Genomic DNA, 25,434 nt, shown 5'->3' with positions numbered 1-25,434 from the left:
GAAAGTTCTGAGAGAACTGTGACTGGCCCAAGGTCATCCAGCAGGCTTCATGTGAAGGAGCGAGAAATCGAACCCAGTTCTCCAGATTAGAGTCCACCGCTATTAACCACTACACCACACTGGCTCTCTAGCTATCTTAGACATTCCAAATGAACTACGCTTATTTTACATTTCCCCCTTCACTATCCCTGCCATGTAAAAAGTATTCATTTACAATATCTGATTTATTATTTCTCCAAGTATGCAGCTTAAAAGCACAAGTCTTACTTCATTTTTAAAACAACTTCATCACTATTTTACTATGTATAAAATAATAATACAAGAGCCCGAAAGCTTCAGTCTAGCAAGATATGCCACTGTCCTTTAATTTGGAAAAAAAAATTAAATTGGGTTTTCATAAATACCATTACCTACATAAACGAGACTTCTCATTGAATGCAAAGAATCACCCCAAAACAATGCCCTAACATATACTTTGCCCCAACTCAAGCACCCATCACACCATTCCAGAAAAAAAAATCACAAAAAAATTTAAAAGGGGGGAAAGAAAATAAAACAAGAATGCAATGAAACAGGAAGGGAGGAGGAAGACAAGAAAAGAGAAGGAAAGAAGACGACAAATTTTATACCCCATTTTTCTCTACTGTAAGGATTCTCAAAGGAGCTTTCAACCTCCTTCCCTTCTCTCCCCCCACAACAGGCACCTTGTGAGGTAGGTGGGGCTGAGTCCTGAGAGAGAACTGACTGACCCAAGGTCACCCAGCAGGCTTCATGTGGAGGAGTGTGGAATTGAACCCAGTTCTCCAGGTTAGAGTCTGCCACTTGTGGAGTGGTGGGGAATCAAACCCAGTTCTCCAGATTAAGACTCTGCTGCTCCTAACCACTACATCACCAAACCAAATTGTATATCAAAGGACACTGAATAATATATTCTATTGGATTAAGGCACAGACACATCAAGAAAAGTCATTCTGACCGCTCACAGGAGCGCTTTCAGTGTTCTGTGTGCACAAGGGAAAAAGGAAACCAGAGGTTGCTTTCTCCAGAAAACGAATGCAGAACTGCTACCAGTGTGACAGTCAGTAGATCAGTGGGAGCATCGTGCTTGCCGTTCCTTGAGGCATGGGCACATGCAGATAGGTAAGAGGATTTGAGTCCTGGGCTAGAGCTGCTCTGAACTAGCACACGACCGATCCATATGCAGGAATCATGCAGGCACTATGAAGAACAATGCTTCGTTGGCTCTTTGTTCTTGATGTTTACTGTACCGGTTATAAATTTCACTATATAAATGTGATTATAAGCTACTTTATAAAATAGAGAGGCATCTTAGAGGCAGAAGAAATTCAGACTGTGGGCCTTTAAAATGTTAGAAATGCCACTGGGTCCAGTCAACTGGGATGACATAAAAGCTCTCTCCGATCCCCATCCCTGCAACTACCTTCCTACCCATGTTAAACTCAAGGTTGCATCATAACAAATCAGTACCCGGTTAAGGACTGAGCAGCCATCCTTTTGTTAGGTGTCCCTTAGAGCGCTTGTGCTATATTAAGAAAACTGCCAGACACTTTCTGATGCAATACCAGTTTATGTCCATGCTAAAAATAAAAAGGGTGAATGTTGTGACATTTAAGTAAAAAGGGGACTTTAGAGCATCTTTACAGTACTGAATTTTAAAGCGTAGAAAAGCAAATAGTTAGAACAGTGAGGAATAAAAAACAGAATTTTCTTGACAAATAATTCACTTTGAAAATGTAGCAATATCTGGACTTGATGGTGAAGGTTCTCGTGTCATTCTTCCATCATTACCTCTTTTTGTTTGATCCTTCATTGTTATGGGTGTTGGATTACAGATGTCTCTTTGTTCAGAGGCAATGCCACCATGATCAAAATAAGGATCCCTCCAGTGATGCTTTAAATAAAAGATCAAGTAATCCACTTGCCCAAGTCGATTACTGTCCTGTTTCACCCCTCAGGTTTTTTAAAAAATTCCTTCCCATCCAGTGTTATATATCCTCACTTTCTACATTCTAGTTAAGAACATAAGAAAAGCCATGCAGGATCAGACCAAGGCCTATTAAGTCCAGTGGTCTATTCACACAGTGGCCAACCAGGTGCCTCTAGGAAGCCCACAAACAAGGCAACTGCAGCAGCATTATCCTGCCTGTGTTCCACAACACCTAATATAGACATGCTCCTCTGATATTGGAGAGAATAGGTATGTATCATGATTAATATTCATTTTGACTAGTAGTCATGGATAGCCCTATCCTCTATGAACATGTCCACTCCCCTCTTGTTGTCATAAACAATAATAAATCATTCCCTTGAGAGCCCTGTAGGTGAAAGAACTATTTTAAATTAATAAATCTGTTGCCAGCGAAGGTAATGCTGGCTCCATTTTCAAAAAGTCCTTTAATTCCAACTATCAAAAATGACTGATTAAAGTCTGGATATTGCTGAAATAAGCATATTAACGGATAAAATGCAAAGAATTGGACCAGATCCTCCAGATAAGCTCCAAGGGAGGGAGGGAACTGGGATGCCTGAAGGGAAAGCATTCATGCCTGAGATTTATCCATGCAATGCCAAACCAACTAAACTTAACCTGGGTCTACAACTAACCATAGCTAGAATTCTAAGAGCACCTTTAGGCACGTCCAATCAATTATCTTACTTTCCCCCTTCAATCAGCAGACAATGATGCTATTCAATAGTGCTCCTTTTCAAAAGCGCCTTTCCATGGGGCGCTGAGGAAAGGAGGCTACAGCTCAAGGAACAAGCATTCACAATCCCTTTGATTATAATCCAACCAGTTATGCCTTTTCTTGAACCTTGGCTGCTTACAATAATGAACATCCCCAAGTCCCAATACACAGACTGATTCTGCTGTAATACTTTGGCCACACTGATTTCTCAACTTCTAACTTTTAGGAGGACAACTGGTAGTATCTAAGCCAAAATCCATACACAAACTCACAAGAAGTCTTTTATCAATTAGTTTTAGTCTATACAAAAGTAGTATTTTTATATACAAATATACATTTTACGATGACAACCAAATAAATATTTACAAATTCGGTATGCCAGCTTACTCTGTTGATACACATTTTTAAATGGAATTTCAAGAGCAGAGTTGAACAGTCTTTCACTCGTTTTCCTCTTATGGCAGTTTAATCAAGAAAAAATATTTCTAAGAAACAGTAATTAAGGTTATTCTTTTAAAAAAAACCTTTTGTAAAGTTTGCATTTTCAGGAATAATTGACACAATAAATTCTCATTAGTAAAAAGGAAAATAAGTCATATGAATAGCACTGATTTTGGAACGTTAATAAATAAGCCTTTAATTTAATCACGTGTATTGTCTCATGTTCCCCAAAGGTGGGAAGCAAGGTCAAGGGTAACCTTTAGAGTGCAGGGCTATTGAAAAGAAACCCCCAGAAACTTTTAGTGCCTTTGTAATAATCTGGGCATTTACTAATATACCAGCTAAGCAGGCATTCTGAGGCAAAGCAAGCATCCATGCAGGCAGTGCCAAACCCAAGATAGAATCTCCAAACCACACGTATAGCCAAACTGAACTGAAGCAAATCAATTCGTTTTTGCCTACACCACTCTGTGGAAGAGTGTAACTCAAAACACATTCCAAACTGCCTTTTTAAAAAAGCAGTCAAACTGCCTAATAAGATAGCACCTATAGCTCACCTTGGATTACTAGGGTACGGTAAAATAAGCCCCCCCCCCACAAACCTATCTTTTCACTTTGCATAACAGAATAGCAGGACTCCTATAACAAGATATGTAAATGAACTGAACTGTAAGCAGAATAACTTGAGATGGATTTACTCTAGATTTATGGAGTTATCTAAACCATTTTCTATCAGTACAGAAATTAGGAACCCCCAAACCAGAATTCAGTTCAGTATGATGTGTCGATGCAACTCATGGCTCAGTGTTCAAGAGACTGAACATGGTGATGCTGAATTGCAAGATGCGTAACGAGCTACTGTTTTAATTTAAAAACAGCATGCTACATGTAGACAAATGGGAGGGGGGAGAATTCCATGACACCTGTCAAATGTAGTTATATATATCCCAGACTGCTTGCCAGGGCCACACTAGATGCTTGGCAGTAGGCCTCTCTCTGGGAACCCAACTGTACCCTGAAGATCTAAAAAGCATGGGCAGGGGATGGGGAGAGGGAGACAGGAGGACATAAATTTGGAGGGGAGTAGAGGCTGTTGGAGAGGGATGTTTAAACCTTATCTTGCCTTTCACCTCTCTGCCAGTGGCTTTATCCCAAATGGGAGAAAATAGATTGGAAGGGAGGAGGTAAGGCAGAATGCTTAAGCACTCCCCTCCAAACTTTTCCTGCGACTTTTTAGATGTTCAGCATCTGAGACACGTCTTCTGGTAACATCTGGTTTGGCCCTCAGATATCCCAGGTGTTTGAAAAGAACCTGTACAAGTAAACTTTGAAGTGATATTGACACACACAAATGCAAATTATTGCTGTGAACCAGAAATCTTATTGTGCGCACGTATGTGATTTGTGCATTTTCTGCACAATTTCCAACTTTTTCAGGAAACGGCCTTTGAAGCTCACCATGACGTAGAATCTCCTGTTTGGAGATGCAGGTGCAGAATCCTGGCTATGCCAGCGCACAGCTCTCCACATTGAGGCCTTCCTCTCTTTGTTGACTCTCAGCCATTCAGAGGTTTGCTGATTTTTTCAAAAACAATTCCAGACCTTGTAGTTGACCATTTTTTCTGCAATACAGTGAAGCTTCGGTAGCTTCAGGCTTCAGTCTCAAACAACAATGCTCCACTCCACTGCTGGCAAGTTCTCCTCACTGAACAATCATGGGGATATGAGGAAATATAAAATGAAGAGTGTGCAGCCATCTGACATAATGTTTACCACCACACAGTTAGAGGACCCAACTAGAACCTCCATAACTACCAGTCGAAATCGATCATGTCATCTGGTGTCCAGAGGATATTTCATTACCAGTGCTTTTGCAGACAACTCAGACTGCTTTGTGTGGTAGACAAGTTCAAATAGGCAACAAAATCCCCTACTAATGTGAAAAGGAAAAATCATATCTTCATATGAAGGTCCAATTAAACAGTTCTCTCAAAGCCGATAGGAGTTTTTTAATGCTTTAAAGCAGAAAAAAATTCATGTGTCAAGACCAATTTTCCTTCGTCGTAGTGGATACATTTTCTGTGGTGAACAGGACGGTCTCTTTATTTTCAATATAACAGAATTGCTGGTAGCAGTCTCTGGGGAGCTGACTTCTACTTGTTCCATAAGGTTTTTGCTCTTAATTTGATTCTCTGCTTTCACTTCAGAGTTGGAAAATACCTCTTGGCGGATTTTGCACAGTTCCAAGTTAGGCTGCCAAGATAACACCGTGGAGAAACCTTCGGCTTTTCCCAGGAGAGACGTCATAGACTTGGGGGCAAAATAAATATGAAGTTATTACTTTTAAAATGTTGCTCTTAAATAACATTAATGAAGTCTCAAGTCAGATTCCAACATTAGCTCATATACTGTGTGCATAAAAACCTGCCATTAGCTGTGCAGAACAATTCCAACAAACATTATTGCAGAACAACAGAATGGGATTTCATTTTTCCTAGGGAACAGAATGCAGTTAAAATATTGTGGCTGTTGTACTTTCCTGCTTCCACAGTGACCCTGTTCTTTTTACCATAATGCTACCACTCCACTGCACTATGTTTAAATCAATACAAACACTTTTTCAATAGTAGAAGTCTGAAATTCTTTTCTCTTGTTCCAATTCAAAGTATTTCCAAGGGCTGCATTTGATCTATTTTTAGCTAATATTCAGTGCCCTAGAGTTCAGCCATTAGGGAGTTGTTTATTTCTCTCTCTGTAGCAAATGTGATACCCATAATTAATTTTAAATTCACAGCACTATACATTTGTTTAAGGTGACAACTTTGGAAGATTAATGCTAATGACATAGATTCACTTTCATCAAATCTAATAAAAACATATGCAACTACCAAAAATGACTCCCCTCCCAGAGCTGCTGTCTGCCCCATTCAGGGAAATAGTCACCTACATTTTGCCTATATAATCCTGTTAGGATAAACATCAGCTCCATGGGGCTGTTTCAGGTCAGGAAAACCGCACAGGGGAAAAGCCCTTCTCCACCCAAGCCAAATGGGGGCTCTGTGCAGCTGCTATTTTGAAAGAAAAAAATCCTAGGAAAATCACTGATCACCCAGCTTGTTGTATAAGAAAAATATCTCAAATACAGCTGAAGTTTTATATTTATTTATGTTGTTTATAGCAAAGCTTCTTAAACTGTGGGTCAGGACCCCATATGGGGTCACATAACTGAATGTGGGGATCATGAAAAATTTGGTAACAGTATAAATTTCTTTATGATTTATTATTAGTAAATGTTTGACTGGTATACTTATTTTATATACCCGGGGTCACGTAAAAATTTCTCGGGCGAAAAGGGGTTGTGAGTGGAAAAAGTTTAAGAAGCCCTGGTCCACCTTTCTCACTGATCCACCTTTCTCTTATAGTCCACCTTTCTCACTGGGACTCAAGGTGGATTACAGAGAATAAGCCAATACAATTAACAGACCAGAGGAGAGACACAGCGTAAGTATTAACATGACATGTTAAACGAAAGCAGAAATTAGGCATCTACTGACAGCATCAGATAGTACAGCCTATACACAGTGGGATAGTCTACAGTCCCTAACCTTTTACCCCAAGCTTCTTTCTGAACCATATTGTTACAGTGCAGTTACATATACATTAGATGGTTCAGGTTAACGTATTTCTTAGGGCTTGTGCTTTAACAGCTGTCCTATAGCAACAAATCAATTTTTAAAGAAAATGAGTTTTAATTGGGGGGAAAAACACCAAGGGGGCAGGGGAGGGAATTTTACATAATAAAAGACATCTCCCAGGAAGTTTACACAGATTACATATAATTTTCAAAGAAGATATTTTGCAGTTTAGATTCAGACTAAATTTTCCATGAGTGGAAGGGAACTTTCCTGCCCCCGCCACTGCAGTTCTCTGGCCCTTCACAAAACGCTGCTCTTAAGAGGACAGGGGGCCCTTAGCAGGGGGAGAGGTGGGCAATGAGAAGGGGGAAACTGATGTAAATTGCCACCTTTGTATGTACCTGTACCTGAAAATGTTAAAATGCTTCTGTCTGATTATACAGCTGCTTACTGTGCCTCTTACAAATCTCACCTTAAATGAATTTCCAATATGTCTGGATGCCGCTTCTGCTGAAAGCCTCAGGTTTGCCATTTGAGAATCTACAAAGAAACAGCAACAGAATCAATACATGTTATCCTGGAAAAAAAAAGAAATGGGAAACAAAAAAAACAAAAAAAACCCCATCTATTCACCACAAACGAAAAAAAGGGGGAGTCACAAGGGAACCTCTCAAGAGAGAATCCACCTTGGGGGGAAAAATTCAGCCTGAGGTTTTTCTGCTTCTGCAAAGGCAGAGGGCACCCCCTCACACACACACACACACACACACACACACCAGCCTTCTCTCAAGGACCGGCTTGTTAGCTATATTAGATCATGCGTCTCAGCTGAGATTTCGGTAAGGGAGGGCTTCAGTGCACTCACTCCCTGGAAAGTTTTATCAAGATAGTCCTATGATTGGTTGCAAAGATCAGGAGGTTGGGACATGTTTCTCCATAAGTGTAGCTATGGGCAGAACATTCCCCCCTTTTTTCTTTCCTCGTATCCCCTCCCCCCATGCTGCCAGAAAGATTTCATATTAAGCTCTTGAAACATTAGGCCCCGAGAACCATCTACACCGTGTAGGACTTCAGTAAGTAGTTAATGAGCTAGTTTTGTTGTTTTTAAAATGCTACCTGCCTTCAAAGAACTGTATGCAATGTTTTAAAATCCCTTTTCTAAAATTTCTCTAATAAAGCTCTAAATGGTATGAGTTTACTGGCCAAGCCCAGGAGTTCTTGGTCGTGTTACCGTACGGAGGCTGGCTTGCCTCCACAGCGCCATCATAGGCAACTCGACAATTCCCAATAGGTAACTTGTTACTTTAAAGAAACTGGTTCATGTGTTTAAAAACCTTCCAAGTGACAGATCCCATTACTACTGTAGCCTGGGCATCCCTACCAAGTAAAGCTTTCAGAACACTGGACATTATGTGTCACTATCAAGAACAGGAGGAGAAGTTGTGCAAGCCAAGCAGGCCTTCCTGAGGCTCAGGCTTCATGTGGATCCCATGCCTAGTATATCAATTCCCCTGTACAGCTCTAGTGACAGGCCTGCTTCATATGGGGAGTTTCTAAATGTATAGATGGGAATGAAGAGTAGATTCCCATTCGCTTCTCTGAACAAATTTCCGAATGAGTCAAATGCCTTGGGTTAGACATTCCCAACAATCACTCTGCACAACAAAGGGGGATGTGCATTACCCTACAAGCCACTGGCTACAGGACACTCTAAACAACTGCATTTGCACCATTGGGTGGTACGGTGCAATGACTAGAGCATTGGATTAAAACTAGAGAGGGCCTGGGTTCAAGTCTCAATTTGGCCCCAAGGCTCCTTAGAGTGCTTGGCCCAAGGTCACCCTGCTCTGTCTAACCTATTTCCCAGGGTGGCTGTAAGGAGAGAAACTTTGGAGGAAGGGTGGGATAAAAATTGTAATAACAGAGCTAAAAATGCAAGAATCCACAGAATCCATACAAATCTTGTTGGAGTATAGAATGTCTGCAATCCCTAGCAGGCAAATTGAAACCCAACTGCTTGCCTCTTCCTGAATAACTAAGCTAAAAATAAGCAGGGTTTCTGCCTCAAAATGTTAATAGCTGTTTCCACAGGGCTGAGGTTAATGTACAGCTTTTAAGGACTCTACAGCTTCCTCAGAGAATGTAAAACCATTCAGTTAGTTTCACTGAACCCTAGTTTTCACTTTTTGCAATTAGGTTTTTTTTCCTGTTAAGAATCTTATGAAGTGAAAAGAGTTATCCCAAAAACAAAAGTAGGCACTTCAAAGCAATAACCTTTTCTGTTGGGTCAAAGTCAGAGAAACTGTACAAAATGAGGCGGTGAGGCATTTGTAAAGTGTTGATATTGTGGTAGTAAAGAGAAAATGAAATCAACTGGTTATTCCTTATGTACTTTCCCATACATTAAAGAAGAACAAATATGACTCCTGCCTAAACGGACAGCAAGATGACATTTCACCCTGGAAATCACAGCTTCAGTAAACAAGTACTTTGGTGCATGAACCATGACAAGAGAAAGGAAGGAAAAACCCAGCCCCTTTCAAGATAACTCACCATAAGGTACATTTTGTACTTGGGAACCCTGAAGAGATAGGGATTGTGATTCCTCACTCAAAAGTACAGCACAGAGAGCCTTTACAGTAAAACACCACAAAGGGAAAGTGGCCAAGATTCCCCCCAAAGGTTGTTGGTAAAGATACAGTTGCTATTGGGAGATGCTTGGCTGGATGGCCGGGTCCAGAGTGTGCCCCAGTGCTGGAACATGCTTGTTCAACTTGCGTCATTCGACAGTAATCCACTATTTGTCACTGTTGCATGCATCATGGATATGATCTACGTGAACTAGGTTTAGATATTATTGTGTACCAGTGGTTACTATGCTGAGACTGGGAAGACCCAAGTTCAAATCCCTATTCTGCTACCAAGCTTACTGGGTGACCTTCAGCCTGTTGAGGACCACATATGTCACCCTGAGTTTCTTGAAGGAAGGATGGAATAAATGCATTAAAAATAATGCCAGCTCAGTCACGACTCTCCTGAATAAATCTGGGCAAGTCACGCACTCTTCGCCTCGGTTCCCATCCTTGCAATGGTAATGATGAAAGTTGTTGGGAGATACTGCAAGCTAGAGGCTGTGAAGGATGTTTATTGCAAAATAACGGCTTGTGACCTTTCCAGGGGCCTTGAATGACATCTGTGCTGGAGTATGTGATCTGATCTAAAGGGATTCAGTTAGCCATGAAGACTGAGATGCAACAATATCTTCAAGGTATTTGATTCTTAGTAGCTGAGCATTATTTACATGGCTTCCACAACACAGGGAAATGAAAGGAGGAAATGAAAGGTAGTGAGTAATCTAAATATTTTTGGTTTCTGTCCACCGTAGTTACTAAACAGGGATGCATGAACATCCCAGAAACTATGCAAATACACACAATTGTGCATTAATTTGTGTAACATTTAATAATTTTGTTTGTGCTCACTTTAGAAGCACAGTCGGATGCACTGACTACTGCACACCTATTAAGAGATGCAGAAAGGTCTCAAGTTGGTTACTAAGACTTTTTATAGCTCTTTCCTTACAATATCAGCACAACTCTCCTCTGAAGTAAGTGATTCAAATTCGTCTTGTTTGTTGCCTTCCCTCAAGTCACTCAGCGAGTCCAGGTCAGGACTGTGATGAGGGTGTGAAGGAAGCCACTCAAATGAGCAGAGCTCCCTGTCTAAAATGTGACCAAAGCCACAGATGATGGAAAATCCTTTGCTGTACAGGAAGCAGCAAGTTAAAGAGGAAATGGTGCCTATATTCAGTTTAGAATTGGTAATTAGAAGCAAAGATCCACATCCGTCCAGCAAAGAGTATTAACCAGCAAACTGCTAACACACTTGTGAAGGGGAGGCAGAACTCATACCTCAACCTGAGATCTGTCAGGGTTCCTGTTCAGTGTTTCTCTTTGGAAGCATTCAAACAAACAACATGCACCCTCACTAAAGAGAAACAAATCTGTTCTGGATGGTAAGTCTCATGTTATCACTCTTCCCAAGAAAAAAGTGGGAAACAGCAAATTCATTGTATACTAAAAAAAATCCCCTACATGTTTTGCATGCTGCTTGGTCAGGGGATCTCAAAATATATTTATATATTTATATATTTATCTCCATTACTTATCCCACTGCTGTAGTACTCACAGAGTGCAACCCCCAGGTTTGCAGAAAAAAATGCCCAAAGTTACAAAAATGGACAGTGTGTGTGTGTGAAATCCTCCAAACTAGAGGCCTGAGCAGACAATGCGCCTCCACAGCCTCGCCATGCGAGGAGGAGAGAAAGCCATTGCCACTGCAAGAAACAGACTGGCAGAGGTGGTGGGGCTGCAGGTAGGTGGGAGAAGGAGGGAGGTTGGGAACTTCCACCCTCCTTGCTGCCGCTCTCCACTGAGTGGTGGTAGGGGGTGTACAGGCAAAGTGGTGAGGGGGGAGGCGTGCACGCAGGCAGAGCAGCAGGGGGGCAGGTGCGCAGGCAGAGTGGTGGGGAGGCAGGCAGAGCAGTGAGCGGATGGCTCATAGGAAGACAAGATGAGTGTTTAAGCACTCTGATTGTCATGGACTATGTAGAACACTAATTGTGCAAGAAAATACTTTTGCAGGCATTTGGGGTTGTTCTGGGAAGTTAACTGTTTTATAGTTTTCTACTGTCTTTTCATGTATTTTGTTACTGTAAGCTACTGAGCCATTTTGGAAAAGATGCATGCACATATTTTCAACACGTAACTAAAACAATGGCTACATTTTCTAACTGGCATTAAGCTATATCGTTTCACCTTTCCTGCTAGCTGCTTACCTTGAGAAAGCGTTGCTTTTATCTCTTGAGGTTTCACAACAGGTTGATAGCAGCCCTGAATGAATAAAAACACATTTAACATCTCTATGATTATTTGGTTTGGCAGTTTTCATAATGCCCAGAGCAAGGCAACATACATAAAAGAGACAAAGATACATAAAAGAGAGTCTGGGTGCATTCAGACTGGAACCAGTCAAAGTTCTCTATACCCAGGCTTAAACAAACAAACAAAAAAAACTTGTTCTCATCTCATTTATCTAGGATACGTATATATTGCCATTACATACAATTCACTTCATTATTAAACTCTTAATGCAATTATGAGAAAAAAAAGAAAGTTTGAAGGAGAAACACTGCCCCCTGCTGCATGGTTTGGGAAGTGGTACTACTCCCCTTAAAAAATTATTTAAAGAAGTGTCTGCTTCAGAACAAAACATCTAACTTGATATTGCCAGGTACAGAGCTGTTCCCTCCCTCTTTGCTTGGCAACATTTGACATTCCACAAGTGTCATGTGATTTCACTGCACTATTTCCCCCAGTCCCTTCTCAGATCACAGGCTGGCAGCAGTGTGGGTAAAGAAACACAGCACAATCAGCCCTTAAAAAAAAAAAAAGAGGTGCTAGTATTCATATCTAAGCTGCACTGATTTCCACCAGTTCCCTCCCTCAGGATTTGGGACAGCCCTTCAAAACGGTGCCTGTACTCAGTATCAGCGAGTACCAGCACACACACACAAAACCCTCTGAGCACAACAACATTATATCATGCATTGTGTAGAATTGAGTGCCACTTGGAAAAGAGGGAAACCAAAACAGCTCCGTGAATCTTGGAATGTTTAGGCAGGCTTTTAAAGAGTGGGGTTGCCAAATGCCTTGGGGGGGGGGAATGCCCTGCCCCTGGAATAGAGGTTTAATGTGTAGAGAAGGGCAGCAGAAGATTTTCATGGCATGGAAGTAAATAACATCCCATTAAGCCTCTATTTAAAGGGTCAAGACAATTTTCCTCCAGGCAGCTGGCAACCCTATGAAAGAGAAAGCATGCTGCAGTGGATAAAGTGTTGGACTTGGAGCAGGGTACGGTCTGAGTTCTAATCCAACACAATCATAGTCATGCAGGCCCTAGTAACATCCACATTAGACTACAGGTTCAGTTCAGAAACATGTTCAGTGTGGGGCTGCCCTCAAAGATGATTAAAAAGTTTCAACTAGTTCAAAGAACAGTTGTTAAACTTCTTACTGGAATCTGCTGTAACAACACGAGTTCTGTTATATATTCACTTTGACACCCTATACAATAGCAGGGCTCCAGCATTTTGAAGTGGGGCCTAAACTTACTGTACTTTTTGGGTCTCACTTGCAAAGTAATTCCAATCACTTTTCCCCTTCCCCAACATAATATGTAGGCACGTTATATCAATTAACAATGAACAAGTTGTATTTTATTTTAATCATTAGTGTTTATATATAGTATAAGCCATTACTGAGGAACAGGCTGTAATTCATGGCCATGTTGTTCTCCTCACTGGGCCTTGCAAGAGAGTCACAACGCCCTTTTGGGTCCTGACCCACAGTTTGAGAACCACTGCCCTAGACAGTCTGGGTCCACAGCATCTAAAGGATCATCTCCTCCCAAATCAACCTGTTCAAGCACTTGTCCAAGGCCCAAATGGGTTGGTGCCGTCTCTTCTATTCCAGAAGTCCTCTAGACCAGGGATGGGGAACATCAGGCCCGCGGGCCGTTTACGGCCCCCAAGGCCATTTTCGGTGGCCCTCGGGAGCTCCAGGGCCCTGCCACAGAAACACAGTGCAAAACGGCCCTCCCTGAAGCCACAGCGTGCAGGAACGCTGTGGCTCCTTTAAACCCCCTCTCGCCGACTATCAGCTGTTAATCCGCCAGAGAAGGGGGGAGGGAGAAAGACGCTTCCCCCAAGCCAGGAAGGCGAAGCGTTCCTGCACGCCCCAGCACAACAATTTAAACCTCTCTCGCCACTGAGGGAGGAGGGAAGAAGAGGAAAAAGGCAGCCGCTCCCGGCGGCGGAGCATGCGCATGGGAGCCGATCAAGTGGAGGACTTTTGTAGACTGGGGGGGTGGGAGGTGGGAAGGCTGAAGCCCGGTCACATGGAGCCGGCTGTGTGTGTGTGTGAAGGCTTTTCTCTCTTTTCTTCCTTTTTCTGTCACTCTCTCTCCTATTGTCTCTCTTCTTTTTCTGTCTCTTTCTTTCTCCCCCCTCTCTATTTTTTCTTTTTTTCTCTCCTTCCCTTTTCTTTCTCTTTCTTTCCTTCTTTCCCTGCTTCCTTTCTTCTTTCCTTGCTTCCTTCCGTCTTTCTTCCCTTCCTTCCTTCTTTCCTTCCCTGCAGACTGACTGCAGGCTGCAAGCTGCGCCCCCCTGGCACCTCAGCTGGCTGGGCCCACTGCTGGCTGCCCTCCCACCTGGGAGGAGGGGGAAGACCTGGGGGAGCAGAGGCACCCTCCAAGCCTTCTCTGCATAGCCTCTCCTAGGGTTGCCAACCTCCAGGTGGTGGCTGGAGATCTCCTGCTATTACAACTGATCTCCAGCCAATAGAGATCAGTTCCCCTGGAGAAAATGGCCACTTTGGCCATTGGGCTCTATGGCTATGCAGTCTTCCTCCCCAAACCCCACCCTCTTTAGGCTCCACCCCCAAAACCTCCCACCAGTGGTGAAGAGGACCTGGCAACCCTAGCTTCTCCCCACCCCCCACCAGGAGATCTACGCCCGGTATGGCCCCCGAACGATGTTATAAACATGCAAATGGCCCTTGGCAGAAAAAAGGTTCCCCACCCCTGCTCTAGACAGACTCACTGAGGACACCTTGTTTCTTTTTTATTGTGTCCTTTTACATTTTAAACTATTATAGCTTTGCTTTAAAATTGTTGTAAGCTGCCTTGGGCACTTCAGTCAGGTCTGAAAGGGGTCATACAAATCAGCTAACTAAATAATCACTGCTCAGCCAGGAAGCTGGTTGGGCCGTCTTGAGCAAGTTACCTTCTCTGAGTCTTGCCTACCCAACAGAGTTGTTGTCAGGAATAACACCCCACTAGTTGTAGGCTTTTGCATCACAGATCACAAATATATGGCAGAACTGCCTACTTCACAATACACAGGGCCCATCCTAGGGGCTGGGAAGGATGATTGCAGGGACCAGAACACTCATAGATTTGAATCACCTCTATACATTTTTTCCCTTCCTCAGCTCTGTTCCCTCCTACCTCCACAAAACGAAGTCAAACATTAGCATTTATATAGTGCTTTTTGAGCGATGTGGAATGGTATAGTATAACCCGATCTCATAATATCTCAGAAGCTAAGCAAGGTCAGAACTTGGACAGAAGACCACCAAGGAAAAGTCTGCAGAGGAAGGCAACGGCAAACCACCTCTGGGGTCACAATAAGTCTGCTGTGACTTGACCGCACTTTACACACACAATGCTTTTTGAATGTTTAGAGTAATCTCATTCATCTTTATGGCAGCTCTTTAAGGCAAGTTAGCATTACTATCAACTCAACACAGATTAGGGAGACTGAGACTTAGCAGCTTGCCTAAGACCACGTAGCAAGTTTGCTTACTTATTTATTTTTGTTTTATGTACTTCATTTATTCCCTGCCTTTTCCCCCAATGGAGGCCCAAAGCAGCTTAAATCATTTTCCTCTCCTCCAATTTATCCTCACAATAACACAGTGAAGTAGGCCAGGATGAGTGTGCGTGACTGGCCCAAGGTCAACCAGTGAGCTTCCACGGAAGGGTAAGGATTCAAACCCAGGTCTCCCAGATGCTAGTCTTACTACTACTCCACACTGGCCTTCATTTTAAATTAAGAGTTTAGATTTGAACCAAGGACTCTGGACTGCTACACTATAGTAGCTCAGTACATAATAACTGACAGAATATTCACTATCTTCTGATCTGAAGAGGGACAAGTGTTACCCCACTTCTATTATTATTATATGTACAAAATTTATTCTCTGCCTTTCTGACTTTATCAAGGCAGCTATCAGATTAAAAACATACATAATATAAAACCATTAAAACCAAACAAAACCACATCATTAAAACAACTAAACCAAGTCTGAAATACCCATACAAACACATAAAAACAACAAATAAAACATAGGGCAGGAGGAAGGAATCACTGAGAGAATGCCAGACAAAACAAAGACGTCTTTACCAACTCGTGAAAGACTGAAATAAAAGGGGACTCTCTGAGCATAGAGTTCCAGAGTTTGGGCGCCGCAACCAGAAGGCCCTCTCCCACCCCCAGGTTTCCACCCACCTAATCTCAGAAAATGGGGGGGGGGCACCCAAAGTAGGCCTTGGAAGATGACCACAGTGGTGGGGTAGGTTCATAAGGGATTAGGAAGTCTTCAACACCAGCACACTGAATTGTGCCTGGAAACAGACTGGAAGCCAGTGTAGATGGGTCAAGAATGGATTGATGTGGCCCTACAAACTACTCCAGTCAACATCCTGCCTCTACCATTCTGTACCAACTGAAGTTTCTGAACACTTTTCAAAAGAAGCCTCACACAGAGCATTGTGGTAATCTAGATGTAACTAGGGCATGCACCTCCGTGCCCCGATCTTTTCTGCCAAGGAAGGCCGCAGCTGGCAAACCAGTCAAAGCTGGTAAGAGGAACTCTTGGCCACAGCTGCTACCTGCTGCTCATTCCGCAGTAGGCCTGGGTCCAAGAGCCCCTCCAGACTATGAGGCCTGTTCCTTCAAGGATAGCACAACCCCTTCCGAAATGGGTGACACTTTAAATCCTGGGTCAGACCTTGTGCTCACCAGCAGCACTTCCACCTTGTTGGGACTGAGCTTCAGTTTATTGGCCCACATCCACTCCCAAATTGCCTCCAGGCATTGGTTTAGTTTCAACAGCCTCCCTGGAATTGACCCCTGCAAGACAGAGCTTGTTGTCATGCACATATTGGCGCCAACCCAGCTCAAAGCTCAAACAGTACTTTGCAGAATAGGGCACTGCAAATATGATAACGTCTCTTGAAAAATGTGTTAACAGTGTACTCAAACTGGTTTGTTAATTCTCAGAAACATCATTGGCAAATTCTCCTTCACTGGCATAGAACCAAATTAGAAGAGAAGGATTCAAGTCATTTGCAATGCATCTGTCAAGACATGGAATGAAACTCCCAAATTGTGACACTCCAGGAGTATTTACTGGTCAAGCTATAGGGAAATGATTAAAGACTTCATTTCCCTTGAAATAAACATGGATTTTTTCCCTTCCAAGGAATGAAGAAGTACATAATGTATGGCAAAAGAATTAGAGATCCTCACCAACATTTCTTGCCGTGCTTTAATGCCTTTGACGACATGAGCTTGTATTTTTCGGGGACGCTGATTACGCTTGGAAGCCACTTCCACTACCAATTCATCAAGCTGATCTTCAAGGAGTTTGATGTCGGCACCTAATTAACACAAAAATGTGAACACACCATATGCCAAATTAGTCCAAGTACTCTGGGTGAAACTCTGTTAGCAGTATATCTACACTCCCCCCCCCCAAGTAACTCCTCCCTAAAACTATTCTACTTAGGAAGTCCTAGGCATCCTTAAGAACTCTGAGAAATGTATGGACAAAGTTCCCAGTCATCCCATTCTCACTGTAAAACACAGTTTTCTCAAATTCAGCTGTCAGACAAGCACTAAAAGTGGAAAGATACTCAGATCCCCTTAGGGTTGGATGTGTAGATCAATGAGGAGAGACTGAGATTATGTCCAATTTGAGCAAGCTGAACTGGGAAACCTGTGAAGTGGGAAGTGGCGCTGGCTGCAGGTGAGTGCTGTAATCCGGAATCTACCATTAATTCTAACAACTAGTAGGGAGAGCATCCTTGCCACAGCCTGGAGCATCAGCACTAATGCAATTGGGGAAATGGTCCCCTTCACTTGACTAGAAGGCATCAGCTTGAAAGGTGTGCTATCAAGTTAGCCGTCCATAAAAACTGCCATAATGCCATTTTTACTATAAATGTTCTGAATATTAAGAAGCTACACAACGTTACTGCTAATGGCATTGATGGATTTTGAGCACCCTCTACCGAACAAAAATTGTGACCTCTAAAAAATAAGGTTAATGGAACAGCATTGGTGATCCTAAGCACACTAATTACTAGATTTGAACGTATTAAAAAATTACCAGTAATCAATGTTATGGCTGGTTTTAAAGGAAATGGGTGTGCCACTACATCTGATCGTTTTAATGCGCAATCTGTACTCTGGACCAGAGGCCACAGTTAAAACAGAATATGGAGAAACGGAATGGTTTCCAATTGGCAAAGGTGTCAGACAAGGATGTATTTTATCTCCCTATCTCTTCAATCTATATGCAGAACATATAATTAGGAAAACTGGATTAGATTTAGATGAAGGTGGAGTGAAAATTGGAGGGAGGAACATTAATAATTTAAGATATGCTGATGACACTACATTATTGGCAGAAAATAGTGAAAATTTGAAACGACTACTGCTAAAAGTTAAAAGAGAAAGTGCCAAAGCAGGACTACAGCTGAACATCAAGAAAACAAAAGTAATGGGAGAATTACACAACTTTAAGGTTGACAATGAGGAAATTGAAATTGTTCAAGACTTTCTATTCCTTGGCTCCCCCATCAACCAAAAGGGAGACTGCAGCCAAGAAATCAGAAGGAGATTGAGACTGGGAAGGGCAGCCATGAAGGACCTAGAAAAGATTTTGAAGTGTAAGGATGTGTCACTGGCCACCAAGACTAGATTAATTCATGCCATCATATTCCCTATTACTATGTATGGGTGTGAAAGCTGGACAGTGAAGAAAGCTGATAGGAAGAAAATATATTCCTTTGAAATGTGGTGTTGGAGGAGTGTGTTACGGATTCCGTGAACTGCAAAAAAAAAAACAAATCAGTGGGTTATAGATCAAATCAAGCCTGAACTGACCCTAGAAGCTAAAATGACTAAACTGAGGCTGTCGTATTTTGGTCACGTCATGAGACGACAAGAGTCACTGGAAAAGACAGTCATGCTAGGAAAAGTTGAGGGCAGCAGGAAAAGAGGAAGACCCAACAAGAGATGGATTGACTCAATAAAGGAAGCCACGGCCTTCAACTTGCAGGATCTGAGCAGGGCTGTCAAAGATAGGACATTTTGGAGGACTTTCATTCATAGGGTCGCCATGAGTTGAAAGTGACTTGACGGCACTTAACACACACATAATATTGGGCCCAACAGCGCCATCCTAAGCAGAGGCGCCATCATAACCCTTTTCAGTCCAGCAGACTTAAGATCAAGAACTTAGAGATCCTAGGCAGTCATGGAATCAAATAAATGCATTTATAACTGAGATGTTCATCACATAAATACAAATGGAAGAAGTCAACTTTCTTATCTAAAGTAACATTCTACCACATGACTGGACACTTGAAGTAAGCAACTATCCAATTGTAAATGCAAACAGATACCACAGTGCTGGAACAGTTTTTTTCCAGAGCAGTTCCATACTACGAGATCACATCAGGTGCTTCCATAAATACACTACAGGCACAGTAGGGGGTCCTAGAGGCCAAATAGTTCTACTCATCTGTATAGACATTCACAAAAGATCTATTTTAACTAGAACCATACCAACTCGGAATCAACAATCCACTGGGAAATACCTTTCATTTCTTGGTATTCAATGTGAAAGCCAATGTGGTGTAGTGGTTCAAGTGTTGGACTAAGAGCTGGGAGATTCCAGGTTTTAATCCCCACACTGCCATGGAATTTGCTAGGGGGCCCTGAGCCAGTGAAACGCTCTCAGCCGAATCTACCTCACAGGGTTACTGCGAGGATAAACTAGAGGACAGAAAAGTGTAGGAAGTCACTTTAGGTCACCATCGGGGAGAAAAGTGGCGTATAAATAAATAAAATGATGTAGAGAGAGAAAACTATCAAAGCTGGCCACTCTTCATAAGTGCCTGAAACATGACCACAGGAATGTACAGAATCATAGAATTGGAAGGGTCCACCAGAGTCATCAAGTCCAACCCCCTGCACAATGCAGGAATTTCACAATTACCTCCCCCCCTCACACCCCCTGACCAGAAGATGACCAAGATGCCCTCCCTCTCATCATCTGCCTAAGGTCACAGAATCAGCATTGCTGACAGATGGCCATCTAACCTCTTCTTAAAAACCTCCATGGAAGGAGAGCTTACTACCTCCCGAGGAAGCCTGTTCCACTGAGGAACCGCTCTAACTGTTAGAAAATTCTTCCTAATGTCTATAGACAGAAACTCTTTTGATTTAATTTCAACCCGTTGGTTCTGGTCCGACCTTCTTGGGCGGAAGAAAAAAGAGGGGAATAAAACCCAACCTGAAAACAGAAGCTGGGTACTCAAGGTTGGGTAGAAAGAAAATATGTATATGTATATAAATACTAAAAATATAATTTATTAGAAGCGCTAAGTAAAGGTTAAAAGGTTAAAAATAGTTAAAAACATTAAAATAGCACAATGGCATTTCCTAGGGTTGATCTCTGTAACCACATACAAACCACGTTTTGGCCTATTGGGCCTTCATCAGTGGATAATTAAAACACATGTTAAGCCTGCACACATTTACAGAAATAAATAAATACATATACAAACAGTTCAAACCTAACCAGGCATGTGTATAGGTTGTAAAATCTATTACCAGTTACTCAAACATCTGGTCAGATTGCTCTACTAGGTTGATACCTGCACACATAGTTTACGAGAGACATATACTAACCAGTATTACAACTAGAATCAATCTGATCAGATGTTTGAGTAACTGGTAATAGATTTTACAACCTATACACATGCCTGGTTAGGTTTGAACTGTATGTATATGTATTTCTTTATTTCTGCAAATGTGTGCAGGCTTAACATGTGTTTTAATTAACCACTGATGAAGGCCCAATAGGCCGAAACGAGTTTTGTATGTGGTTACAGAGATCAACCCTAGGAAATGCCATTGTGCTATTTTAATGTTTTTAAATATTTTAACCTTTACTTAGTGCTTCCAATAAATTATATTTTTAGTATTTAAATACACACACACACACACATATATATATATACAGTATATTCTTTCTACCCAACCTTGGGTACCCACCGACCTTCTTGGGCAACAGAAAACAACTCGGCACAATCGTCTATATGACAGCCCCTCAAGTACTTGAACATGGTTATCATATCCCCTCTCAGTCTTCTCCTCTTCAGGCTAGTGGTCAATATGAAAGTTTGAACTCGAACTGCCTTTTAACGAGACTATGCAATAGTGCCCTAGATGGTATATAATTAATAAGATTCTTTAAAAAAGTAAACCAGCATTATATAAAAGAACAAAACTAAACAGCAGATAGGACTAAATTACCATAAAACTAACATCAACAAAATAGAACAGCAAATAAAAAAAACAGTGAGGTAAAAACTACTTAAAAGCTATTTGAAACAAAAATGGAATTTTGTCAGCGCTCACTGATACCCCCACCCTTGAATAATGAAGCACAAAACATGAAATTAAAGTGTACTGAAAAATTCACACACCATTTTGAAGATCTGATGACTCCTGCCATGGCTGTCCATTAACAGTGATGTTCTCTTGTACAGCTGTTTCAAAGTTCTGTGGAAAATGTAAATGGTCAAAACACTTTAAAATATAATTGAATTTCTGCCAGTGCATCACAGGAAAATCATTGCTAACACTGTCATGGCTTTTATATCACTATGAAGAAAATCTGCGCAGATGAATCAATCGCATCATTCTAGAGTTGTGTTGAAATGTGACTATGAATGGGACATTCACACATCTGCGTTCATCAGGTGGCTTCCTTCAATGCATGACAGTATTTTGTTACACAATGGCAAAGCCCCCAGCCATTACAAGCCAGTAGTGATACAATAAAATGTCACCACATATTGACACAGTTCAGACATAATCATAAACCATGTCTCAGTACATGAATAAGTTCTGTGTTCACATACTCGCTTCGTTCCCTCATATGATCTACCTTAGTATTAGTGACTCTGATCTCATCAAATCTCAGAAGCTAAGCAGGGTCAGCCCTGGTTAGTATTTGGATGGGAGACCACCAAGGAAGACCAGGGTTGCTGTGCAGAGGAAGGCACTGGCAAACCACCTCTGTTAGTCTCTTGCCATGAAAACCCCAAAAGGGGTCGCCATAAGTCGGCTGCGACTTAACAGCACTTTACACGCGCACACACAATTCAATGCAAACCATTTGCTGGTCCAGATGTAACATCAAACTGTTATTTGTGCTCTCTTTTTGAAGCAGGATTGCAAATCGCTATGCTTGATTATGCTTTACAATCCAGGTGTGGAGAACAAACCATGATCAGAAAGATATAATGAGAAGCTGTGGTTCGTGGCAAGTCACATGAACACATGAAGCTGCCTTATACTGAATCAGACCCTTGGTCCATCAAAGTCAGTACTGTCTACACAGACCAGAAGCAACTCTCCAGGGTCTCAGGCAGGGATCTTTCACATCACCTACTTGCCTAGTCCCTTTAACTGGAGATGCCGGGGATTGAACCTGGGACCTTCTGCAAGTCAAGCAGCTGCTCTACCACTGAGCCACAGCCCCTCCCCCAAAGGTACAGGTAGGGTTCCTAGGAGGTCTCCCTCCCAGGCACTCAACATGTTAGCTTGAACACATGAAGCTCCTTATACTGAATTAAACCCTTGGTCCATCAAAGTCAGTACGGTCTACTCAGATTGGCAGCGGCTCTTCAGGGTCTCAGGCAGAGATCTTTCACATTATCTACCACCTGGTCCTTTTAACTGGAGGTGCCGGGGATCGAACCTGGGACATTCTTCATGCAATGCAGAGGCTGTTCCACTGAGCCACAGCCCCTCCCTTCAATGCATGACAAGTCATTCATTGACTCCAAGTGTGTGTGGTGGGAGGGTGGCAAAAGGAGCATGTGAGCACAGGGCTCATTCAAACAGTGACAAACCATGGTTTGATGCTGATGAACCATGCCAATTTCACACCCACTTTATTGCCACGTGCGCATATACTGTCCAAGAGATTTTGTTGCCCAATGCAGAAAATCCAACTGGAGCCCAAATAAAATGTTGGCTAAAATACAAACAGTAATCAATTTACACATAAAACCCAGAATCCAACATATCATTACAGCATAAAGCACTGAATGCACCATGGAGACAGACTTCACGGTCAGTAGTACTTGAGGAAAATGAAAAGGGGGTGGAAATACATGAAACTGCATTGGAAAATGTGATGCATTTGTATGCTTTAACAGGTTGTGGCTGTTCTAATATTCATTTGGATGACAGCTTTATTCATGATAGGTCACCTACTGACAATCATTAGTTGATAGATCTCATCCGTAACAACAGAAATTTAAAGTGGCAACCTTGCAACACCTGCTCAAATGAGCCTGCATAGTTGGAGAAGGTTGCACAAAATCAAAAACCTCTTACAATTACATGAACCATGTAATTACATGAAGACATTTAAGTACTCAGCTTCTGGGAGATCATATGCTTAATCAGCAGCATTTCGCTTTGATGTAACAGGCTCTAAGTACCTCCAGAACACCTTTTTCCCCAGATGTTGGGTAGGAGGAAACCCAGAGAGCACCCGGAAAACATTACCATGGGATGGGAAGATCAGAATGCAGGGAGAGAAGTAGATCATAAGGAAGGGATGCAGAGAGAGGGATAAGAAGCTGGACCTCCAAGCCCAGGTCTGTGCCCAGACAGAAGCCATGGCCAGCCCACAGGCCAGACGTCCCCAAACGCAGCTCACCAGGAGCTTGATACTCCTGTTTGTCAGAGACTGAAAAAACAAGGGGCTTCTCAGGTCACTTAGCAAGCCTGGCCCTCTCTTCAGTTCTAAAAAGATGCCAAACCTGTCCCCAGGACACAGACAGAACGTGCAACCATACATGTTGTAAACTAGGATTAAAATCAACTACCCCGCAACCTTATAAAACATTTCAATAGCCTTTGATAAGGAAGACCACTACTCACTGTTCTGTTAATGCTATGCGGGGAGGAGTTGCCCAGGGCAGGGATTGCTGTCAAAAGAGGATATGGGCTGACAGCTGGTGAGTAGTTGGTGTAGCACAGTAGCTCATGTATCACTTGGAGGTCATCACTTGTTACAACAAAAAAGAGGGAGGCCTTTAACAACTTGGCAGCACAAGAAGGATCTCCCTAATCTTCCAAAGAGTGGACAGGCTCCCTCCAAGACTAGTTCCAAAAAAGGCAGCCTCACAGGCCATGGGGTACATAGTCAAAGAGTTCAGCAGCTCAAGAGTTTAACAACCCTCCCCGAGGCTGCAACTAAGACACAGGGCTGAAGCAAGCTACCATCTCTCATACCCAAAGACTTTAGAAAAAGGGATTATATTAAGGATGCCTCTTTGTTTTTAGTCAAGATCCTGAAACATGAATTAAATTTAAAAGTGAAGCTCAGAGATAGTCTCTGAGAATCTGCATTGTCTGATATTTTTTCCTGTCACGCAACAGTCAGAAACCCAGAAATGTGCTCTTTAGGTAAAATATAATACTAGAAAAACAGAATGGTACCATAACATGTTATCAAAAAACTCAAAATGTATGTCATCAGCTGGAGTGTTAAATGACAGCCTATACACTGCCTTCATTTCCACGCACACTAGAAATACGATATATCAACACACCCTATTCCAAGATTAAATTCTTGAAAAGCAAGGTAGCAAATGTACACCCCAAAGAACAGCATGGTTAAAAAAAAAACACATCAAAAAAAGCTCTCAAAGCAAAAATGTGAGGGGGGTGGGGAAGACAGAGAAAGGGACCATGAATCAACCGGGAGTGGTACCCAAAAATAGGGACAAACGTAGCCTCATAATCGAGCCACCAAAACTCGTTAAAAGTCACCTTAACACATACACCGTTCCCGACTTGTCAATCATCTCCCCAGCGTTGTTAAAAAGAGACGGTTTTGTTGTTGCTAAAAAGAGACAATCCTGACCTGGATGGCCCAGGCTAGCCTGATCTCGTCAGATCTCAGAAGCTAAGCAGGGTCAGCCCCGGTTAGTATTTGGATGGGGGACCACCAAGGAAGACCAGGGTTGCTGTGCAGAGGAAGGCACTGGCAAACCACCTCTGTTAGTCTCTTGCCATGAAAACCCCAAAAGGGGTCGCCATAAGTCGGCTGCGACTTGAAGGCACTTTACACACACACACAAAAAGAGACAAAGGGCGAAAACGCCTGGTCGCTTTATCCTCCTTTAATCCCTGTTTCAGCCAGGATCGAACCCGTGCGTTTCGCCTAAGGTGCGTTCGACCCTGGCTAAAACAGGGACTAAAGGAGGACAAAGCGACCAGGCGTTTTCGCCCATAGAGATGCTCTCCGCGCCCCAGAGAATTCTGGGAGGACAGGAGCCGCCGCCGCCGCTCTTACCCAGACGGCTTCGCTGAGAGCCCACTTCAAGGCCTCGGCCTCGACCGGCTGCTCGTCCCCGAGCGCGCGCGCGTAAGACTTGCAGTAGCCCACCAACTCTGCAGTCCGGTGGCGCGAGCGGCACCGCACGCGGGGGTCTCGGCCCGCAGAGGCGCCGGGGGGCGTCGCCGAAGGCAGCGCCGCCATCTCGGCCGCCATTTCCCGCTCTCCCCGAACCGTTGACGAACGGATCTACCCAGAGGGCGCGCGTTCCTTGGACCGGAAGCGGAACTAAGCCGAGCCCCATTGAAAGTAGCCCCGGGGCAAACTGGGATGTCGTGAAATAGGTCCGGCCCGGAACTAACGCCT

General features: G+C 42.8%; 1 protein-coding gene across 1 annotated transcript; it reads right to left on the bottom strand.

Moving 5' to 3' along the window:
* Nucleotides 1–5,029: 5,029 nt before the first annotated feature.
* Nucleotides 5,030–25,284, bottom strand: NSL1 (NSL1 component of MIS12 kinetochore complex). Its single transcript, XM_056852454.1, has 6 exons — nt 25,087–25,284; nt 21,191–21,266; nt 16,938–17,068; nt 11,622–11,676; nt 7,257–7,324; nt 5,030–5,459 (listed from the first exon to the last, which is right to left on the bottom strand). Exons 1-6 carry the CDS (start codon nt 25,282–25,284, stop codon nt 5,184–5,186), a joined length of 804 nt encoding a protein of 267 aa, XP_056708432.1. The 3' UTR covers nt 5,030–5,183.
* Nucleotides 25,285–25,434: the final 150 nt, after the last annotated feature.

This window comes from Euleptes europaea, chromosome 7, assembly GCF_029931775.1.
Source record: "Euleptes europaea isolate rEulEur1 chromosome 7, rEulEur1.hap1, whole genome shotgun sequence".
NCBI lineage: Eukaryota > Metazoa > Chordata > Lepidosauria > Squamata > Sphaerodactylidae > Euleptes > Euleptes europaea.
The sequence above is the reverse complement of the archived record's forward strand: the minus strand, read 5'-3'. Positions and strand labels throughout refer to the sequence as shown.